Source organism: Phymastichus coffea, unplaced genomic scaffold (assembly GCF_024137745.1).
Source record: "Phymastichus coffea isolate CEN01 unplaced genomic scaffold, Cenicafe_Pcof_1.1 PCOF00230, whole genome shotgun sequence".
Classification (NCBI taxonomy): Eukaryota; Metazoa; Arthropoda; class Insecta; order Hymenoptera; family Eulophidae; genus Phymastichus; species Phymastichus coffea.
Window position 1 is genome coordinate 57,801 of NW_026707041.1, and position 22,711 is coordinate 80,511.

Sequence of the window (22,711 nt, forward strand, 5' to 3'; positions counted from 1 at the left end):
CCCCGTAAAGGAGAGACCAACGTCATCTTGATTAAGCCAAAGAACGGACGGACGAATGCTCACACTCTGCGCTGACTAAAAACCGAGATTAATCCCGAGAGCTCAAAAGTAAGCATCTCGAGATATCGGAAGACAAAGGACAGAGCACTCCTCATGAGCTCCCGCAGTGGCGCAGAGAAGAGATAGAAGAGAGAGTTTCAAGAGAAGCTGTGGGAGGCTCTTGGAGAAGACGGAGCGGTACGTGATATGACACAGGGACAGGCGCTAGAGATTCCGAACCTGGACTGTGTTACGGAAAAAAACGATGTAACGGAAGCATTGGAACGAGAAAAAGGACAAGACGTAGACTTCAAGGTCCACATCTTTTAACTGAACAAAAGCGATGTCTGCATGGCAGTGTTGGAGACGGACAGAGACACGGCCCACAGGCAGCTCAATAAGGGCAGAATTAAATCGGCTGGGTTAACTGTCGGATGAGAGAAAGAGTGACGGTGCAGAGATACTACTGGTGTCTTGGTTACGGGGACATAGACGAACGGACTTCAAAGGACTAGACAGAGGACAATGCTGCTGGAAATGCGGCACGACCGGACACGTCGGGAAAGCCTGCCCGACTCAACAACCGACATGTTTCTTGTGCTCCGGAGCATATACGAGGGAGTGTGCGCACGTTCCAGGAGACGTCCTGAGACGTCCACAGTATACCAAACCGCGCTGGAGGAGCGCCGGAAGCAGACCCAGACATTAACAAAATCCTGCAAGGTAATCTACGCAGATGTGAGGATACCCAGCTGATGGTTCCACAAATAGTGAAAAAACGAGACGCAGATATACTGATACTGAGTGAACAGTTATGGAATTTACGTGCACAAGACGGCTGATTTTCAAATGCCTGTGGTACGTTGGCCATCTAGGTAAAGGGGAAACCGGCATGAAGAATGCTAGCGTCCGGAAGGGGGAAGACTACAGGTGAGTGAAAGTAGATTCCGTCATCTACGTTAGCGCATACTTAACCCCCAACTGCACAATGGCAGTTTTCGAGGAAAAAATTAATCAGCTAAAGTACACCGTCAGAGACCTATCGGGCGACCTCGTTGTTGCGGGCGATTTGAACTCCAGGGCGATCGACTGAATCATGACAACGACGCACAAATGAGGAAGGTTGCTTTTGGAGATGGTTGCAAGGCTGGATCTGGAAGTATCCAATCAAACAACGACTCTGACGTACAGACGACCTGGCTTTGGGTACTCAATACCTGATATAACAATGACTTCAGGCACGATCTCGTTACGGATAAGGAGATGGCGGGTGATCGTAGACTACACAGCCAGCGATTACCAGCACATTGTCTTTAAGGTAACGGACCATGGAATGACACAACGAAATGGACAGACCAGAGACAGGACTCTAAAGTACTGGAACCTCCGGAAGCAAGACAAGAAGCGCTTCGTAAGACTACTGCAGGAGGCGACGGCATCCACCGAAGTTCTCCCGGCAGATATCGGCACACGGGAACGAGCAAATTGGATAACGGACAAGAGATGGACTTGATAACGTAACTGTTCAACGCCACGATTACCCGACGTAAAAGCAGAAAGGACAAACGTGCAATATACTGGTGGACGCACGAAATTAATTTGCCTGCCGTAGGAGGATAAATCGCGCACGAAAGAAGGGACGTCCAGACACAGACAGACTAGCGACCGAGTACAAGACGGCATGAAAGGATCTGACTACCAGGATCAGAGAAAGTAAGAATCGCTGCTCGAGAAAACTGTGCGGAGAAATGGAAAGGAATCTCTGGGGTCTTGATTACAAGATTGTAATCTGAGCTCTTCCGAGCTAAAAGACAAGAACACCATGAGTACAATAGTCGACGGACTCTTCTCGAACCAGCCAGAGACGGCCGACGGCATGGACAACTAAGAGATGACAGTGTTTGAGTTTGGCGAGGCGGAGTTCACCCGAGCTACCTCCACGCTTAAACCCGGTAAGGCACCAGGGCCGGACTGCATCCCGGCGGAGATCCTCCGTCGGATCGTGGTTGTATGCCCGGGACTCCTCCTTGACATTATAGAGCGGTTTTACGAGCTGGCATCTTCCCCACGCGATGGAAGAAGGCCAGACTGATTCTCCTATACAAAGGCAAAGAAGAGCCGAATAATCCGTCTTCCTATAGGCCTCTGAGTCTGCTAGATATAGCAGGCAAACTGTACGAAGCTCTACTGAAATTAAGATTGACGAACGCGATCACAGCAAACGGAGGACTGGCAAAGAAGTAGCACGATTTTAGAAGAGGTCGCTCAACAATAGAGGTGATACGAGAGGTTGCGGACGCCTACCTGCGGACGAGGCGCATTTGCTACGGAATGAGGTCGAGAGTGGTTCTCGCAACATTAGACGTCAGGAATGCCTTTAACTCCGCCGGGTGAGGGGGATATTTTAGAAGCCCTCCAAGCCTCCGAAGTTCCTTAATACCTGATGCTGGAGCTGAGAGAGTACCTAAGAGACAGATGAATTATATACGAGACGACCGAAGGAACAGTAACGAGATGGATTACTGCAGTGTCGTCCAGAAATCCATATTAGACCTGAATCTCTGGAAAATATTGTATGTTACACCACTCAGATTGGAAATGCCGCCAGAGGTCGAGCTAGTCACCTACGCCGATAACGTGACAGTGGTGATAATGGTGCGAACCCCGGCACTGGCACAAATGTTACTGAACTGCGTGATGCTACGAATCAACAGCCGAATGACCAGACACGAACTGAATTTGGCCCTAGCTAAGACGGGACTCATCCTTTTAACGGAAAGTAGGATTGACACCCTGATTTCTATGATGGTCGGAGAGATACAAACGCAGACTAGGAGGACGGTCAAGTATCTGCGGGTGACTTTAGATATGAAGCTGGCCTTCTGGCCACACATACAAGAGGCATCTAAGAAGGCGGCAGAAAGGACTTCCGCTTTCAGTCGCCTGATGGCGAATATATTTCAAGAGACTGAGACAATGGACGAGACGACTACTGATATCTACGACCCACTCGATCATGCTGTACGAGTCGGAGGTGTGGACCGACGCATTGGAGGTCAGGAAATACAGCAAGCGACTGACGAACATACAACGACAGGGAGCACTGAGAATTGCCTGCGCCTACAGAACAGTCTCCTCAGAGACTGTCTTGGTGATGGCGGGCGTGAACCCGATAGATCTGCTTGCTAGAGAACGAAAGCACGTGCACGAACGAAATGGAGACGAAACAAGAACAGAACCCGCGGTGGAAGAAAGAACCATGACCATGACGGACTGGAACAAAAGATAGAGGAGGGGCATGACTCGTGCATGGACGAGATGCCTGATTGACGACCTGAACCCGTGGACGGAAAGAAGATTCGGGGAAGTAAATTTTTTTCTGACTTAGTTTCTTATCATTCACGCATACTTCAGGAAATACTTATTCGACAGAGGGAAAGTAAGCAGCCCTGATTGTAAATACAAACGAAACGACGCTGAGCACACGTTTTTGGAATGTAGCCAGGGGGATACGGAGCGACGACAAGTGAAGGCGGAAGTAGGCAGTGTCACGCCAGAAAACATCGTGGCAAAGATGCTGCTAGACAAGAACAGTTGAACAATGATCGTAACTTACGTCGAGGCAATTCTAAGGGAGAAAAAGGCGGATGGGTATCTGGAAGTCGAGTGAATGACGAGCAAATGTGAGCGTGAATGCGTATGAAAGAAAATGGATAAATGTATAATGACGAACGATAATTTGTCTGATACGTAACGGAATACGATGCAGGCCGCCTGACGACAAAGAGAGAATACGACACGGTTCTCCAGCGAGAAGTAATGCTAACGCAGTTCCTCGCTGGAGAACGAAAGACGGTGGATATTACATACCCCTGTCCCGAAAATTCATTGTCAGATCAGAGGAAAACAGATTTAGACGGTAAGGGGTTGGGCTCTGATGGCTCAACTATTATTCGTAACGGTCCAGCCAGATGTGGTCGACCAGTCCTTTACACGATGGGAAAGCGCGACAATGGATTTCGCTCACTGGCGTAGTCTTACGCGTCAGGTACATGAGGATTTGCCTGTTTTTTAACCACCATAAAAAAAATTCAAAATTATTCAATTAAGATATGTTTAAAATTTATTGAATTTCAATCGACGCGTTTATTAAAAACAATTCATTTTATTAAATCAATTAAAATTTATTAAAATTCAATCAATTTTAATAATTTGTAATGAAATATTTTTAGCAGAATATCCAGTTGAATTTGCTTCATAATATAATCACAGATAACCGATAGTGATAAGGAAAAAATAACAGTTTCATTTGTTTACATGAATCTATTTCGATTCGTTGTTAAATAGTTAATTACTAATAATATTCAAAAACATTACATTAATTATATTTGTATGCACCGCATAGGAAACATAACTTAATTAAGTATATCTTCTTGTGTACTTAAATTATACTTTTAAAGTTTAAATATTTTATTTTACACAACGAGATATTAGTTAACAATTTGAATTGACCAATTTTTTTCAATCAATTTTATCATGGTACAGCAAAATTTATATATTTTGGTGATTCAAACATTAAAACAACCGAACCACGATATGAACAAAAACTTGGAGGACAGACAAATTTTGCGCATGCGCATAGTCGTCTTTTCTTTGGTGAACATTGAACTATACGAGATAATTTATTCATTATTTTATTCGTTTACTAAATAGTTATTCAAAAATGAAAGTAGTTACGAAACGAGAAAATTACGAGCATTTAAATGGTTATTTTAAACATACGAAAGAATATTTCGCTGCGAAGATTTTTGCAACTACCCTATTATAAATTAATATTTTATGAACGGTTGAAAAACAGAATTTTGGGTTTCTATTTTCAGAACAAGTATTGAAAATCCTTTCGAATCGTATTTTTTTAATTTTTGGGAAGATTTGTTTGCTATAAGTCGACGATGCTTTTTGAGTTTAAAAAATGCCTTATTTTCTTTAGACTAGTCTAGCAAAATACCGTTCCATCTAAAATTTGTTTTCGAAAAAATTGTACCTTAGCAAACAATTCTGATTATATATTTGAATTAAGCAAATAAAAATCTATAAATTATAACAATTGTTTTCAATTTAGCTTAAATTACGGAAGTTGGAACGAGAAAGTTACACAGCTGATCGGTGTCGGACTATCGGAACTGAACCGGCATGACTTTTTGGATTAAGTAGCAGTTCTTCAGCTTAAAGAGAAGTTAAAGTAAATTATTACATTTTTAAATACATTGATGATTTAAGTGATTTGTTCATTAAACAAAAGTGAAAATTATGATTTCTAAAACCACTGTCAGTATCGCTGTTGGTGTTGCTGGTATATTTGTTGGATATTGTGTCTATTTTGATCGAAAACGACGCAGTGATCCAGAATTTCGAAAAAAATTACGTGAACGTAAGAGCAATATAAAATAAAATTTAGTATTATAATTGAATACTTTGATAGATACAATTAATTATTAATTCATACTTTTTATCTTTTCTTTTTTTCGTTTAATATCTTCATGATAATATAGTATTAGTATCAAATTAGATCAATCAATAAGTAATGAAATTAAAAAATGTTTTTTGAATAATTACACGTCTTTAACTAGATTAGATGTAACATTTTTATAACTAGATTATATACCATATATTGATAAGTAGGTTGAATTGAAACATTTTAAAAAGTTATTAAAACGTGAGTAAGTCATGAAACTACTTAAAAATTATATTCTTACTAACATCACAGAAAATTAATTGGATAAATATCTTATTTCTAAATAAATTCTTTACTGAAAAACATTAAATAACCTTTTATTTTCTATTTTCTGTTTAGTTATATAATTAAATATTTTACTACTTAATTTGAATAAATTATCATGGGGATGAAAAATATAAATTAATATTAATATTACGTTAAATTCTTATGAATAATACTCTATACCTTGTTTATCCATATGTTTTTTGGCTCTTAATTTCAAATCCACTTTTTATATTATAAAACAGTGATAATAAAGTGAAGTTAGTAGAACAAATTTGCGAAAATTAATTTTTTTATCACTTTTATTAAATCCATACAAGAAATTGAAAACAGTTCTATATGACATAATATTTCCTTTTAATTTATTTTATTTATATCAATCACAAAAATAGTGAGTACCTTGTTATTTTTCATTTCCAGCCCTCTCCTAGTTATGCTCATTTTTATTTAGATAAAATTGAAAATTTCAATCATAATCTTCTCTTCATTATACTATATAATGTTTATTGTACTTATAACCTTATTTTCCTGTACATTAAATACCAGCTAATAATGCAAACAATTCATTTATAGACAATAAAAAATTCATAAAATTAAAAATTTTTTATATAAAATTAGATCTAATTTTTTTTATTTCTTTCAGTTAAAAAATATTATAAATCAAATTATTTGAAGTTGGAAGTTAAAGAAATTATTTATTGAATATGTAGATATGGTATCATCCATTGTGATAATTTAAGCTAAACATTGCCCACCAACCTGTGGTAATATGTTAAAATATTATTAACTTTTTTTTTTCAATGATTGAAAAAACTGACCCTTATTTGGTAATTAACGAATATTATATTTTATTCCTTAATCATTTTGAAATTTTAATATATATTTCAATCATATTATTTCTTGCAAATTGTTTCTTGACTTTAACAAATAGTCCAATTTATCTTAAAAAATGGCTTAAATACTATTTTGACTTAGATATTTTGTATAAATTAAATATATAATGAATATCAGGAATAAAAATTCCAGCAAATAAATTAACCAGGTATTACTTAAACATTAAAAGTTTTAATAATTTATATTAGTTTTTGATAACTTTTGTTATTGTGAGATGTAACATATCTTGTTAAAATAAAAAAATTTAGGTTGTATGCACTTATGTTTTGTCCTTTTCAGTTTAATGCTAGTTAAATAAGTTTCTCTTCATATGATTGCAATAAAAAAAATTATTTAACATATTACAGACACTAAATAAGGCTAAACTTTAATTTTATCCAAAATGTATTAAATCTAGATATTTGGACAATATATGGTTAATTGATTATGTGCATTTATCGATTCAGTGATTTTTTGAATTTTTACTTTCAATAGAACTAGATAATACAGTGTCAGTATGTTGCTGTCACAATATCCTACCAGCCTGAAGTTCAAGTGAATCTGTATTTAGATGGCATAATAGTGTAAAAAATAAAGCTAAAAAAAGCATTTTAGATTTTTTTTGTATAGTTTTTTAATATGCAGTACAATAGCATATTGGTCAGAAGGGTTAGAATATTGTTTATAGATCGCTTTGTTACAAGCTTTTCACGTAAATTTGTGATTTTTGTCTATATCTTTCTTCTGTTTAAAGGGATGTCGTATGTTAACATAACCTATAAATATATATTGTGGATTCCATTACATTAAAAATATTAGTGTTTACGTCGTATTATAAATTTTACATTATTCTTTAATTTAAGTGTATGTGGGCAATGAATTCATGAAACAAATTTACAATTAGGCAAAAACTATTTTATATCAATAAATTATGGTTCACGTATACTACAGTTATTCCGCATTTTTTAAATTATAAGCTACCTTAGATATCCTTCAATTTTTTTGAACTCTAAATAAGAACTGCGAAGTTGGCCCCCGGGTTTTCAAGGGAAATTGTTAGCGAAAAAGGAAGATCGGCATTAATTGCCTTAATTATCCCTGATATCGCTAGTAATTTCCCATTTTCGATTACTCAACAGAAAACGGGTGAAATTGCCCTTTTCCGCTAACCTATCCAATGGCTGTTTTCTCCGATTCTTGTTGTTAAATAATTCCAATCTATGGCTTAAAATTAAGTTTTCAATTTCTCTCGTCATCCCCTTGTGGCGTTCCCACGGTTCGACCATCCCCATCGAGATGGCATCGGTCAGCCACGAGCGGCAAGACATACGCTCGTTGAATATATAAGTCTGCATAGCGACTCACGCACTTCGAGCGTATGAGGCAGATGTTACCGGCCGTAAAGCCTCACTGACGAGTCCAGCCGGTAGCATCGGGACGAAACGCTCTCTTCCTTACCGACCGCCGAGTGTGAGCCTGGCTACCTCACACCGCACCAAATCTTTTCCTGAGACACATCTCACGTCCAATTACGCATGCGCTCCGACGTGCATGCACTACTTCCTACTTCTTACAGCCACACCCTTATTCGCCTTCGCGATAAATATTACTAATTTTAAATAAACATTGATATAAATGATGTCTGGAGTGGCGGGAAAATGTTATTAGTCCAAATTTCAACGTTCCATTCCAACCAAGCCCAGCTGTTGGCGCGCAGAGTAGGCTGCTTTCAAACCAAAAGTGTATTGAATCAACAGTAGCACTGTCATCCGCAGTTCGTATGTAGAACAGTTACAGAAGGGAGTCTAAGTTAAGTATTGTTTATTCTCTTGTGCCGCTAATATAAAATGAGTAAACAAATTTGTGTTATGTAATTATTGTGTACGGTGTGGTACTGTTTTTGTTAAAAAATTTCTTTTTTCAGCATCTATATTTCACTATCACTTATATACCAGTAATGTTGAAAATAAAGAGTGACATATCAAAAAATATGCTTGTAAGTATACTTTTTAGAAAATTATATTTAGAATCAGTCGTTACTATTAAAAAAATAATATTTGGTTGTATCCTTGGGAGAAAAATCCATAGATTTTCACTTCAAAAGCATTTGTTTTCCAGATTGTTTAATATGATTTACGAGTCAAATAATGTTGAGATTTACTGCAGCGATGTGCCGTGCAAATAGTCCATTATCTAAATCAGTGTTTGATACGTATGTATGTACCTATCAAAGCCTCGAGAATTATTTTCAACGTTGAATTACTTTAGTTCTCTCTTTAATCGTTGAAAAATGTCAAAGAAAATTTATGAAATAGTTGGGCCTTTAAGACATATATTAAAACAAAAATTTTTCAAAACATTATACCATCAGATATGCTTGAGTTCCTATTGCGTACAACTCATAATACATTTATCTTTATTGGTAGTCTATACTGATGATCTAGTATTCAATATTGGTAACTTTCGTCGTAAGAACAGATTGGAAAATTGTTGAAATCACGAGGACTTCTCGTTATTTTCTCTATAAAAATAAATATTAAATACTAATACTATATTCAAGAATGTAAGTTTTTATAATCAACAAAAACGCTGAACTTTTTATTTATAACTATATTTTCAACAGTATTATTAGATCAAATAAAAACTGTAAACAAGCTTTACATGAAATTTTCGTTTTTAAGCGTTATTTATTTACACTCGCATATTTATTATTAACGTTTTTCAAAAAACATTGAATGGTAAAACTAATTTCACTTACGAGGTGTGATCAAAAAGTAAGGTGAATTTTGAAATTTTAAAAGTGGGCTACGTCCGTTCGATCTTCGACTTTTTTATTTGGTTATGTCGGTACACTCGTCTAGAACATACGTTCCAAATTTTAGCTTTGTAGTATGTTTGGTTTGTTTGTGAGAGGCATCAAGTTTTGCGTGCTCCACGATTTGCTGCTGTCTAAAAACATGGATCAAAGAGTTTGCATTAAATTTTGTGTGAAAAATGGAATCAAATGTTCCAAAACACTTGAAATGCTGAAAGTGGCATACGGTGAGTCTACTTTAAGCCAAAAAAATGTTTACAAGTGGTATAAACTCTTCCAAGAAGGCCGAGAAGACACCGACGACGAACCTCGTTCTGGACGCCCCAGCACATCAACAACTGATGAGAATGTTGAAGAAGTGAAGAAAATAGTGCTGGGAAATCGTCGAATTACCATTAGAGAAATTGCTGATGATATTGGCATCTCATTTGGTTCGTGCCAATTAATTTTGACGAGTGTTTTAGACATGAGACGTGTGTCAGCGAAGTTTGTTCCGAAATTGCTCAATTTCGACCAAAAGAAACGTCGCATGAGCATCGCCGAAGAGCTACTGAATGACGTCAACGATGATCCAGATTTACTCAACAGGGTTATAACAGGTGACGAAACATGGGTATACGGTTATGACGTCGAGACTAAGACTCAATCGTCCCAGTGGAGGCATTCTGGATCACCAAGACCAAAAAAAGCACGCCAAGTTCGATCAAATGTAAAGGTTTTGCTTACAGTTTTCTTTGACTGCAGGGGCGTGGTGCATCATGAGTTCTTGCCACAGGGTAGAACAGTAAATAAGGAATATTACCTGCAAGTTATGCGCAATTTGCGCGAAGCAATCCGCCAGAAACGTCCGAATTTGTGGAAAAATAAAAATTGACTTTTGCACCATGATAACGCCCCTGCTCACACATCGTTGCTTGTGCGCGAATTTTTGGCTAAAACCAACACAGTAACAATGCCACAGGTACCGTATTCCCCAGATCTGGCCCCCTGTGACTTCTTCTTGTTCCCAAAACTGAAGAGGCCCATGAAAGGACGGCGTTTTGCCACGATTGAGGAGATAAAGACGACATCGAAGGATGAACTAAACAAGATCACAAAAAATGATTTTTTGAAATGCTTTGAGGATTGGAAAAAGCGTTGGCACAAGTGCATTATATCCGAAGGGGATTACTTTGAAGGAGATAAAATAAAAATTGATGAATAAATAAATATTTTTTGAGAAAAATAAAAATTCACCTTACTTTTTGATCACACTTCGTATATTCTAGATACTCAAGTTAGTAAACGCAGACAAGTACAATTAAATTTCAACTTCATCAATACTTGAATGAAAATATAAATACACTAGCGGGCATGCTTTCCTATTAAATGTTTGAAGTATAAGACGCAAAAGAGAAATAAAAGATCAATTATGATTACAAAATATGATGGACATTGAGATTAACTGTAACTTCATCTCTGCGCGCTACTTGTTACAACATTGTTCAATAAAACTAATCACGAGATAAATCAACAGGTTTCAACTACTCTAAATATTTCAATCTGGTCGTACAAAAGAATATCCATACAAGTTAGAAATTAAACAGTTTCATACGTCTGTGATCACGTCCATAGAAGAACATGCTTATAAGTGCAAGCTTATTTACTGTGCTTTGAATGGTCAGACAGTAGAAAAATAATTCAGTTTAACCCTTTTCCTCCCAAATAACACAAATTTTTTCTTAACTTTCATCCTCATATCTTTTAATGAAAAAATCGTATGAAAAATTTATCAAGCATCACGTCTTGTAGATTTTGACCTCCTCTTTCGAATGCTGTTGACAAAATTTACCTAAATTGTAAGCCGGAAACGTTATAGGCCGGTTTTCCGGAAAATTCGCAAATTTTTCGCGTTTTTTTTTCTAAAAAAAGTATATTTTGAAATGGAAAAAGTTTGCACACACCATTGGAAACACTGTTATCGGTGTTATAGATGTCTTTTCTTTCAAATGCCATTGGATTTTTTCCGAAATTCAAAATGGCGAACACAAAATGGCGTTCGAAAGAATAATTTTTTTTTTAAACTTGACGAATTTTTTCCTCCAAAACTATCAAGTTTAGTGAAAAATTTCTAAGAACAAAAATGTCTTAAAATTAGTCAAGAAATACTCTCAAATTTTTTCAGATTTTTTTACAGCGAATTTGAAAATTTCGATTTTCCGATTTTCCACGAATTCGAAAATTAACTCTCTCGCCTAAAGTCCTATCGCGTCGCGATCAGGAAAATCGACTTTTAGCGAGGGTAGCAAAAAAAAATAATTGTTAGACTTGAAATTATTTAAATTTTGTGAAACCAATTTGAAAAAAATGTATACTAGGAATAAAATTGATTAATTTTTTACTCAAAAACTATTGACTCAATAAAAAAATTCATAATAACAAAAGAGTCTTAAAATTTACCAAGGAGTACTCTCAATTTTTTTCAGAATTTTCCGAGTTAATTTTCGAATTCGTGGAAAATCGGAAAATCGAAATTTCCAAATTCGCTGTAAAAAAATCTGAAAAAATTTGAGAGTATTTCTTGACTAATTTTAAGACATTTTTGTTCTTAGAAATTTTTCACTAAACTTGATAGTTTTGGAGGAAAAAATTCGTCAAGATTAAAAAAAAAATTTTTCCTTTCGAACGTCATTTTGTGTTCGCCATTACGAATTTCGGAAAAAATCCAACGGCATTTGAAAGAAAAGACATCTATAGCACCGATAACAGTGTTTCCAATGGTGTGTGCAAACTTTTTCCATTTCAAAATATACTTTTTTTAGAAAAAAAAACGCGTAAAATTTGTGAATTTTCCGGAAAACCGGCCTATAACGTTTCCGGCTTACAATTTAGGTAAATTTTGTCAACGGCATTCGAAAGAGGAGGTCAAAATCTATAAGATGTGATGCTTGATAAATTTTTCATACGATTTTTTCATTAAAAGATATGAGGATGAAAGTTAAGAAAAAATTTGTGTTATTTGGGAGGAAAAGGGTTAAATCAACATATCAATTAACTGATTTAACTGTACGTAGAATAAAAAACTAACATTTACTTTTGTATTTAACGTATGTCTCTTATATTTTTTATCAATGCTGTCATTTTTGGACCAATTGTTTTTAACATGTCTGCAAAATACAATAAAATTGCCCTTATTTTATAATTTGCCAATTGCACCAATTAAAATATACTCTTTTTGATCTATAGTCACGGGACTATCCAATTTTTCTATGGCTAGTGTTTGCTTTGGAAATGTCAGTATGAAGAACCCTTCAATTTTATTTGTTTGATTAATTGTATTCTGGCAATTTGGGCAAGTAATGTCTTCTAATAAAGCTAAGTCTTGGTAAACGATTTTGTGTTGCAAATCAACACAGTTCACTGAAAATGCAGCTTGAACTTTTGAAAATCTACAAATATCACACTCTCGATTAATATAAAAGTTCAAAACATTGTACAACTGCTTAACAATCAATTCGTCAAAATTTTCAGAGCATTTGATAACATCGCCTCGCCGATCACCAATGTTGTAAAGTATCTTAGCTCTTTTCAGAGCAAAACCTGTCTTATTATCGGTGCAAAAGTCATAAACTGTATTAAAAAAAAAATTTTAAACATTCTTTTTAACATTGAATAAGTATTCCCTGAAATCAGCACATACGTTATATGCATGAATAAATAGTTCAAAAATAAAGTCGAAGGTTGCAGTACTTCTTAAAAACATTTTCATTCCATTGATTACTATTGCACCAGATAAGGAAGCATTTTCAACAGTGTCCTTTTATTGCAATTTATATACATTCGGATTATTTTCTAAAATTTTATGAATCAAGCTCAGATTTGTCTCGGGACGAACATGTACTCCTCGTTGCAATGCTTTCATAGCTTTAGTAGATTGCAAAGAGCTTGATAAGATTAACTTATCTTCATTTTTTGAGCTTGGAACCAAATCTGATGTGTCAATTGTATCTTCTTGATTTTGTGCTAGCTGCAAAATCAGTTCCATTAAGAATGCTTGTGTCAGATTTTTCCTTCCAATAATAGATTTCATGTGTTCATTAAGAAAATAAACAATACTTTGAGGCTCTGAAAGTGACGTACTTGACGTAAAAATTTTAAATAATTTTCAGACCCAGTCGAAGTAGCAACTACATCAGCCGAATCGTAAAAGGGTACCATAACAGCAGTCCACAATGTGAAATGGTTGCATAAGTTTATCATATTTTTTGAAAAACCTAGACATTGGTAACAGTTATCAGAACCACATACTGCAATGTTTGTTATTGCCTTGTCGTAAATACATTTTATAAATGCATTTACATCCGGTGAAATTTCTTCAAGACAAGTTTCGTTCTCGGTTTCATAATTAAATATGCCTCCAAGTGACTGTTGATCTTGGCATTCTTCTTCAGTTGTGCAACAATTACCAAACTGTTCAAGGTTATGCGTTTCCAACTTATCAATAACTCATGTTTTATATTTTGATACTTTAGTAATGATAAATTGACTCTCACTGATAATAAACAATGCTGTTAGTAATTGAATAAATAAGTTCAAATCCTTCAATGTACTCATAAATCCGATAGCTTTTAAATGCAGGTCCTTGACAATCGGCAATATGTTATCAAAACATTTCCATCGACTACAAGCATGCATCACATGTGCTATATCCATTCTTAATAGACATAATGGCAGAATTTCATTTAGTCCTAGTAAGATTTTGAGATTTGTTAAAGTATATTCTTTGTTAGTCATTTTATTAAAAGCCTTGCATATTCCATACTGCAATGCTGCAGAATTGTTAGTAGTTACTTGTTTCGGAATTGGTATATCGCAAGACAGCCTTTGTTCCAACCATTTCCCGATGAAGAAAGAATCTTGTCGCGCAGAAACCATCTGTGCTAATGGAACTATTTGTCTATCTATACGAAATACTATGACGTATAAGAAGATGTGATGACTTTCCAAACCTTTGTAAATAACTTTTTTTACAAATCGGCTCGAGGCGTCTATCGATACATTCGTATAATTACAGGCAAAAGCCGTCTTCCACAATAAAAGCTGATCATCACTCCAATAGAATACATGAAATTTGCTCATCGAAAAACTACGAATAAAAGTTTCTAAAGATACTTTTGTCATTATAGATTTGATAATGTCAATCATTAAGCTAGACATTTGCAACTCTCCCATCTTGAAGCATTTTGCCGTATGTACTTACACGTAGAGCAGACGTGAGATCTCCACATTGCATCAATAATGCGCTTTGATCTACAACTATAGCACCAGGCTTTCTATTTGCTACTTTTTTATCGTTATTTTCCGAGCTTCACCGCGGCACTGTAGTTTTTTAGTATGAGAAATATCTCTTACGTCATACGTAAAAATGTCAATGACAAACTCGTTATTAAAATCGGGTTTTTGAAAACAGATACCGGTAAAAGGAACTCCACATTTCTCGTCAGTGCAATTAGCCTCAATAGACAAATATTTTGAACTAGAGTCACTTGATATTTTGTTTCTTTTGAAACTCTATGCACGTGTAATTTTTTCTTTTTTCCAAACTTCTGTAGAAATAATTTCAGTCCATGGTCTTTGCAATTTTTCATAAGTCCGTCCGTCTTTATAAATTACTTTGATTGGTTTCAATTGAATGCTATTAGATTTAGAAATATTGAATATTGAAGTTCAAAAGGGGGAGCAACTTTCCTTTTGAGTCCGCCCAAAAATCAGATATCCCTGTCTTATTTGTTGATTGATCAACTTTTTCGTATTTTTCTTGTACATAGTTATTTTTAACTTTTGGTAGTCAATTGGAAAATCTGTTACAATTTCTTGACAGTGGCAAAATCTCTCCACCCTCGTCAACCAAATTGAAAAATTCTATATTTTTAACGATGTCATCGTCTGCAACGGATGGAGGTTTTCCCGGATTCCTTTTTCGCATCATACTTCTTCCTTCATTTTACATTTTCTGTAAAAAAAATTATAAAATCTGTTATTATTTTTATGTACAAAAATACTTTATATTGTACCAATATAAGCTCATTAAATGTGGTTAGATCGAAAAGATCGCTAATTGAATAACGTATGAAGCAGAAGTACTCTACTACCAACGTAAGACCACCCATTTGAAAGTTACGAGGGTGGTCCGATAAGTACTTAGCCTACAAAAGAAAAACGAAAATTTTGGAAAAGTGGCGTTTTATTTTTCATCATAGTCTCCTTTTAGTTTGATACACTTGGCCCAGCGATGCTCCAACTTCTTTAACCCGTCTGAAAAATACGTTTCCTCGAGGTCTGAAAAGTAGGCTTCCGTGGCAGCGATTACCTCCTCATTCGACTCAAATTTTTGCCCGGCGAGTGACTTTTTCAAGTTTGGAAACAAAAAGAAGTCGCACGAGGCTAAATCTGGAGAATACGGTGGATGGGGCAGCAGTTCGTAGCCTAATTCGACCAATTTAGCCATGGTGACGTCGGAGATGTGAGCCGGTGCGTTGTCATGGTGGAAGAGCACTTTTTTCTTCGCCAAATGGGGCAGTTTTTTCTGCAATTCGACGTCGAATCGACCCAATAATTCGGCATAGTACAGCCTTGTGACCGTTTTGCCCCTCTCCAGGTAGTCGATGTAGATCACACCTTGTGAATCCCAGAAAACGGTAGCCATCACCTTTCCGGCCGATGGGGCAGTCTTCGCCTTCTCGGAGCCGTTGGAGCACTTTCGCCGGGTAAAGTCCACTGTTTCGACTGTTCCTTGGTCTCTGGTGTATACCAGTGGATCCATGTTTCGTCGACTGTCACGAAACGACGCAGAAACTCCTTCGGATTGCGCTTAAACAATCGCGCACCTTCAATCGTCGATCTGCCAATACGAGATCGTGAATTTTTGTCACGTTATCCTCCGTGGTAGCCGTTTTCGGAGCACCTGGACGTGGCTCTTCAAAAATCGACTTGCGACCACGTTGAAACTCGTAAAAACCAATTTTTGACGGTCGCCATCGAAGGAGAAGAGTCACCGTACACAGCATCCAAGCGCTTTTTGATTTCGCTGCGCGATTTCCCTTCCAAAAACAAGAATCGAATCACCGACCGATACTGCTCTTTTTCCATTTTTCAAAAATCAACGGACACACTTGCTTTCACACGCTCTCAAAAATAAACTACAACTCCGATCTGGCTGAAATCTTGACAGTAACCATCGAGAAGGTTGTACTACGTGATAGAATATTTCTTTTGCGAGAGTGGCGCCGTCGGGCGGTGAGGTTAAGTACTGATCGGATCACCCTCGTACTTCTTACTTTAAATAAAATAACAACAAGTTTTATTAGATAATAAAAGAAATGACGAAGAAAAAAGGTACTTCTAGTACTGGCAAAAAACCAGGAAGAAAAGCTGCAATAGAAGAGGACAAATTCTTCAGTATTATGCATGAACATGAAGTGATCAACAACGCTGTTACGTCCTGAGACGTAAATATTTCTTCATTTTGATTTCATCAGCAATCGATTGAAAACGAAATAATGTATAAACGACGAACGGCATTTTTACGAAATACAAACTCTGCGAAATTAAAAGATGAGTAGTCCGAAAATTTGGGGCGCCCGACATTTTGATTTTCTGATTACTCAACACATTAATACGAACCGAAAAGTCAATGTCCAACAGAGACTCGACTTTTCGGCAGTTGATTCGCGACGCGTGACTACTCAATAGCATTAAAAGTTATTAAAGTTCTTACGAGCTGATTCGCGACGCGCGACGGCCAAATAACGTACATTTTATTTATTGTTTTATTTATTTTGAGAAATCATTTCTGTTCTTGAATAAATAAATAATTACTTAAATCGAGTGTTCGTGCATCATTACCGACCGACCTCACATATACTTCATCGAGATAGAGCTAAGCAGCCAATTTAACTCGAAATAATAACCCAGGTAACTTCCTGTCGCTATAATAATTATTAATAAATGAATGATCATACATACTCTAAAACTATACGTCACGGCTACGTAGTCGCGATATAATAACGCAAACAACACAGTATTTCCCCTCACAAATCAAGTTTGGCATGTTATTACAAAACATCCAGTAATTATAAATAAATTAACTGCATCTACGATTTATAAAAAAGTATATGATGATTGGAATAAACCAGAAAGTAAATTGAAAGCACACATGCGTGGAGGTTATGTCGAAAAAGCTCCGATTTCACTTGACGAAGAAAGATGGGGCTCATATGACACATCTCAAAGTATTGACAATAAACTGAAAAAATTGCATAATTTAAAAAGAGACGCAAACTATGCAATGACCATAATAGATATTAATATTCATAGATTTTATGTATATCATTTTTCCCCAGAGGAACTTGATGCGTGAAAATCAAGTTGTGAATTAGACCTAATTTTTGTTTTGACTAATGGAACACACTACTTTCATAATATAGAAATCACTATTGATGGAAGCAAAAAATATGTTTGTGACTGTATTAGTGAGTTGTCAATATTTTCAATCATTGGAAGTGATGCAATACCTTTAGCTACTTTATGAAATATGACATGAAAATTATTTGCTTTCCAAGAGTAATATTTGTAAATAGATGTAATTACTTCAAAGAAGGGTTATGTAAAGCTTTATATAACAAAACTTGTGCAGAGTATATTAATATGTGCTTAAACACTTTGAATGATGGCCAAGATATACCGCAAAATCTTAAAACATGTATAAAAATCGATGTGTCTTTATACGTATGTTTCTTTGTCGCAACAAATTGTTTTAAATCTGAAGATCAACGAAATTTTTACGCTAAATCAATTATACTTCTTAGTAAATGTAGTATGAACGGTTCTATCTATGAGCTAACTTATTATATCACTGAATCACTGCAACCAGTCTAACGCATCTATCTGTTTATTCAAATCAATACATTAAGCGGCGCTACCTCACTGTTTACTCGATTGTATTCATTTCATAATCAAAATAAATAGCGTGACATCACAAAGTAATAGATATAGATATAGTGATTTTTGTTATTAAGAAAAATTTGTTAATTAGAGATAATTTTAATATAACAAAGTATTTATTATATAGATTTTAGTAAGTAGATTCAGAATATAATAACACAAATAGCATTTAATTATTAAATAATAATGAATTTCAATATGCAAAGTTGATTTATTTATTACGCTAACAATATGAATTATTAGAAAAATGTAAATAATCCATATGCAAAATGAATAAGTATAGAACATGAGTAAGAATTGGTTTCATTAATAACAGCTGAATAATAACTGTTATTAGTAAATAAACAATTAATAATTTATTTAAACAATAAGCTGTATATAAAACGAAAGTATTAATTTTATACTTAATAATGATAACTTTATGATTTAGGAATCTTAGATAATTAATCTAATAATTGCATTATAAGATTAGAAAAAACCGTTACAAATATAAAAAATTAGTTATAATTTAAATGTTATAAACTAATTGAAATATTTATTTTTAGAAAATACTTCCGAAATTAATCAACTATAAAGTTATATAATAATTTAATAATTTTCTATTGTAAATATTTTAATATCACGCTAATTAACTTTATTAGTTAATAACTTTTGACGACACTATTTGCGATAATTGTATATTGTATAAAATCAACAAATAACAAATTCTGTAAAGTTTACATGTGTTAAAAGCTTACTATTAATGGTTATTCACTTGTAAATTAAGAAAACTCATTTCTCAAAATTCGCGAATGTCTCTCGAATGTTCGATGACATCTCTCCTGCAAAAATAAGCGGGAAAATCTGCGTATAAATATGCCCACCTTTGCACAGGCTAGTATTCACTTCTAGCCTTGCAAGGTGAGCGCATGAGTCTGAATAAACTTGGTTGATACCTAAGTTCTTTCTCTCATTGTGATTAACTGAGCAAGACTGTTCCTTTCTTATAATTCGAGCTTGACTTATAGAACATTTCGCGCTATAAGAAACTTGGGCCGAATTATATCCTATCCAAGAAAGACTTTAGCTCTGCTTATGGGACAATTCGCACCATAAGAAACTAGGGCATCGTCTGACTTTCCCTGAAACATTATACTTATTTATATATATTTGATTTGTTTATTATTATTAGAGTACAGTTCAATTATTTATTTATCGACAAGTAGAGTAAAATTATTAGAAACAAATTCTTACCCATTAGCTAGATACGAGAGTTCGAATTATTATTATTTATAAGTGATACGAACATCACAAGTAATCTAAAAGATTTCGAAGAATGGTTAAAAGACATTTTTGTAACGGCAGGAACTGAATCAATTACGTCAATTAACGAAGAAGCTATCAATTCATTGAAATTGAATATTGATAAACTTGAATTACCAATTTACTTTATGGAAAATAGTGATGAAATACTTGATGAATTTTACCATGAAGAAATCAATCCAAACGGTCCTATTTTCATGTTGATTGATGAATTATTGCAAGAGGCTAAAAAGATTGGATTAAGGCAGTAGCTCATGACGATACTCTGAAAAGTCACTATATCAATCACACTATCACCGAAAATCTGAAAATTGTATGCTTAGAATTTGTTTTCTGGAGTGATATTTTATATTCTAAAAGTATTTCTGCCGAGCCAACTACAAAATTTTACACTGACTTTAACAGTTTTGCAAAAATTAAACATAGTTCCAGCATTGAAATTTCAAAGTTTTTAATGAAATTAATCATTTTTAAACAAGAAGTCCTTAAGCAAAATAGACCTACTCTTAATTTAAAACCACAGAAAAATGTTAGAAATCTAGAAATGATATCGAATAAACGATATAATTTACAAGAGAATTGGAAAGTCTTAGTAGAAAACGCAACACGAGTTTTTGATGAGTTTCGTGATCCTGAGGAAGAAGGTAACGTGATATGAAATTTAATTTACTGCAATATTAGTTATGTATTTTTACATTATAGTTTAATTAAAATTTAATTAAAAATTTAATTTACAGATTGTCCAGAGCGATTTCTAAGCGAATGTTCTTCTGCTCTGCTATGAGCAATTTTGGGATGAATTTCGCACACACGCGTTTCATTCCTAAATTTTCGGTTAAAATTTCTGAAATGATAGTTTTTGGTATCCCAAGGTCCTTTTCTAGTTCTCGCACAGTCGTACGACGATCTTGTTCGATTGCAAGTCGCACCCGCTCAATATTATCTTCGGTTTTTGTCGTCGAAGGTCGGCCGGAACGAGAAGCACTATCGACAGAAGTGCGACCATCCTTGAACCGTTTATACCACTCTTTTATTCGTGTTTTGCTCATACACTCGCTTCCAAAGGCCTTTTGCATCATTTTAATAGTTTCTGAACTCGTTTTTCCGAGTTGAAAACAAAATTTGATGCAAATTCGTTGATCTTGTTTTTCAGTCATTTTTGACAATATCAAAATCCGACGAACGCGAAAAAGGCACTGTAAACAAAGACACGTTGCGCATGAACTATACGTCCGGCAGGTGTCAGTAAGTAACCAATAGATTCGTGAGGCTTTACTGTTGTCGTTTCTGTCTGGTAGAGGTTACTCGAACACTATAAACGTAGGCCCGACACTTTCCGGACAGACCTCGTAACTTACAAAATCAAAGAGTGGTTTTGTGTTCAAGTTGAGGCATCTTATATCATGCACGGAAAAGCTTTGGCCACTTTGAGTAAAATTCCATCAACGTTAAAATTCAACAAGGAAAAGTATATTTTAACAGGAATTGTAGCATTTTTACCACCACCAATGAAAATCAAAACCTGTAAGAATAAAAGCCAAGCTAAAGATGAGCATGTCGAGCAAGGGTTAGTGCATTATTACTTGTACATTAGGTTTACTAATGGACAGTGGGAGAAGCGAGATAATAGATGTGAGAAAATAATAAATTATTCCCAAAATACAAACGAACAGCTCAAACCTGCCTTATTTATCTACGTACAATATCATACGTATGGAACTTTGATCGGTTAACTCAAACAATACTGAAGCCAATATTCTTTGCTAAAAAATTTCTCAGATATTGTTTGTTACAATTATTAGTTTTATAAATACAAAAAATGAAAACAACCTGCAAAATAATATTTTATTAAATGCATTAATAATTAAATTGATGATTTTTTCTCATAATTAATTTTCTTCTTACTCACAAGTTTTGTTGTACATTTACATTCATTTTAAAGAAATATCCTCAAATTTCACTACATTGACATTTATTCGTTGAGCTTTTATTTATTAAGTCACCTTTTCGGTGAAGAGTTGTGAATTCCATCTAGAAATAATTTTCATCTTTATTTGTTTATGTACAGATAGATGTTGAGAATAATGAATGACGTCATTTTTTATATCCATTTCATTTTTTATTTTTATTTCATTTTTTGACATGTCATTCTTTATTTTCAACATTACTGGTATGTAAGTGATAGTGTGATATACATGCTAAATATGGAAAATTTTTTGACTTAATAGTCTTGTTACGATAATTTTTTTTGTTTATAGTCAACCTTCCAATTTTTCATACTTGTAAAATAATTCAATATAACCTCTACGCGTGTACACTCGTCCCTGGCCCTAACAAACACAGCACCATGTCGTACACAATAATCACATAACATAAATTTGTTTACTCATTTTATATTAGCGGCACAAGAGAATAAACAATACTTAACTTAGACTCCCTGCTGTAACTGTTCTACATACGAACTGCGGATGACAGTGCTACTGTTGATTCAATACACTTTTGGTTTGAAAGCAGCCTACTCTGCGCGCCAACAGCTAGGCTTGGTTGGAATGGAACGTTGAAATTTGGATTAATAACATTTTCCCGCCACTCCAGACATCATTTATATCAATGTTTATTTAAAATCAGTAATATTTGTCGCGAAGGCGAATACGGGGTATGACGAGGAAAATTGAAAACTTAATTTTAAGCTATAGATTGCAATTATTTAACAACAAGAATCGGAGAAAATAGCCCTTGGATAGGTTAGCGGAAAAACGCAATTTTCACCCGTTTTCCGTTAAGTAATCGTAAATGGAAAATTACTAGCGATATCAGGGATAATTAAGACAATTAATGCCGTTTTTCCTTTTTCGCTTACAATTTCCCTTGAAAACCCGGGGGCCAACTTTGCAGTCCTCTCTAAATATTGAGTGACTATT

The 22,711-nt window shown here is 34.8% G+C and overlaps 1 protein-coding gene across 1 annotated transcript in view; it reads left to right on the forward strand.

The window, feature by feature from the left end:
- The first annotated feature begins 5,338 nt into the window (after positions 1 to 5,338).
- Positions 5,339 to 22,711, forward strand: part of LOC131674317 (mitochondrial import receptor subunit TOM20 homolog) — a 77,780-nt gene continuing 60,407 nt past the window's right edge. Inside the window, exon 1 of the mRNA XM_058952915.1 lies at positions 5,339 to 5,470. Coding sequence (XP_058808898.1) covers positions 5,350 to 5,470 — 121 coding nt within the window. The 5' untranslated portion in view covers positions 5,339 to 5,349. The remainder of the gene's footprint in view (positions 5,471 to 22,711) is intronic.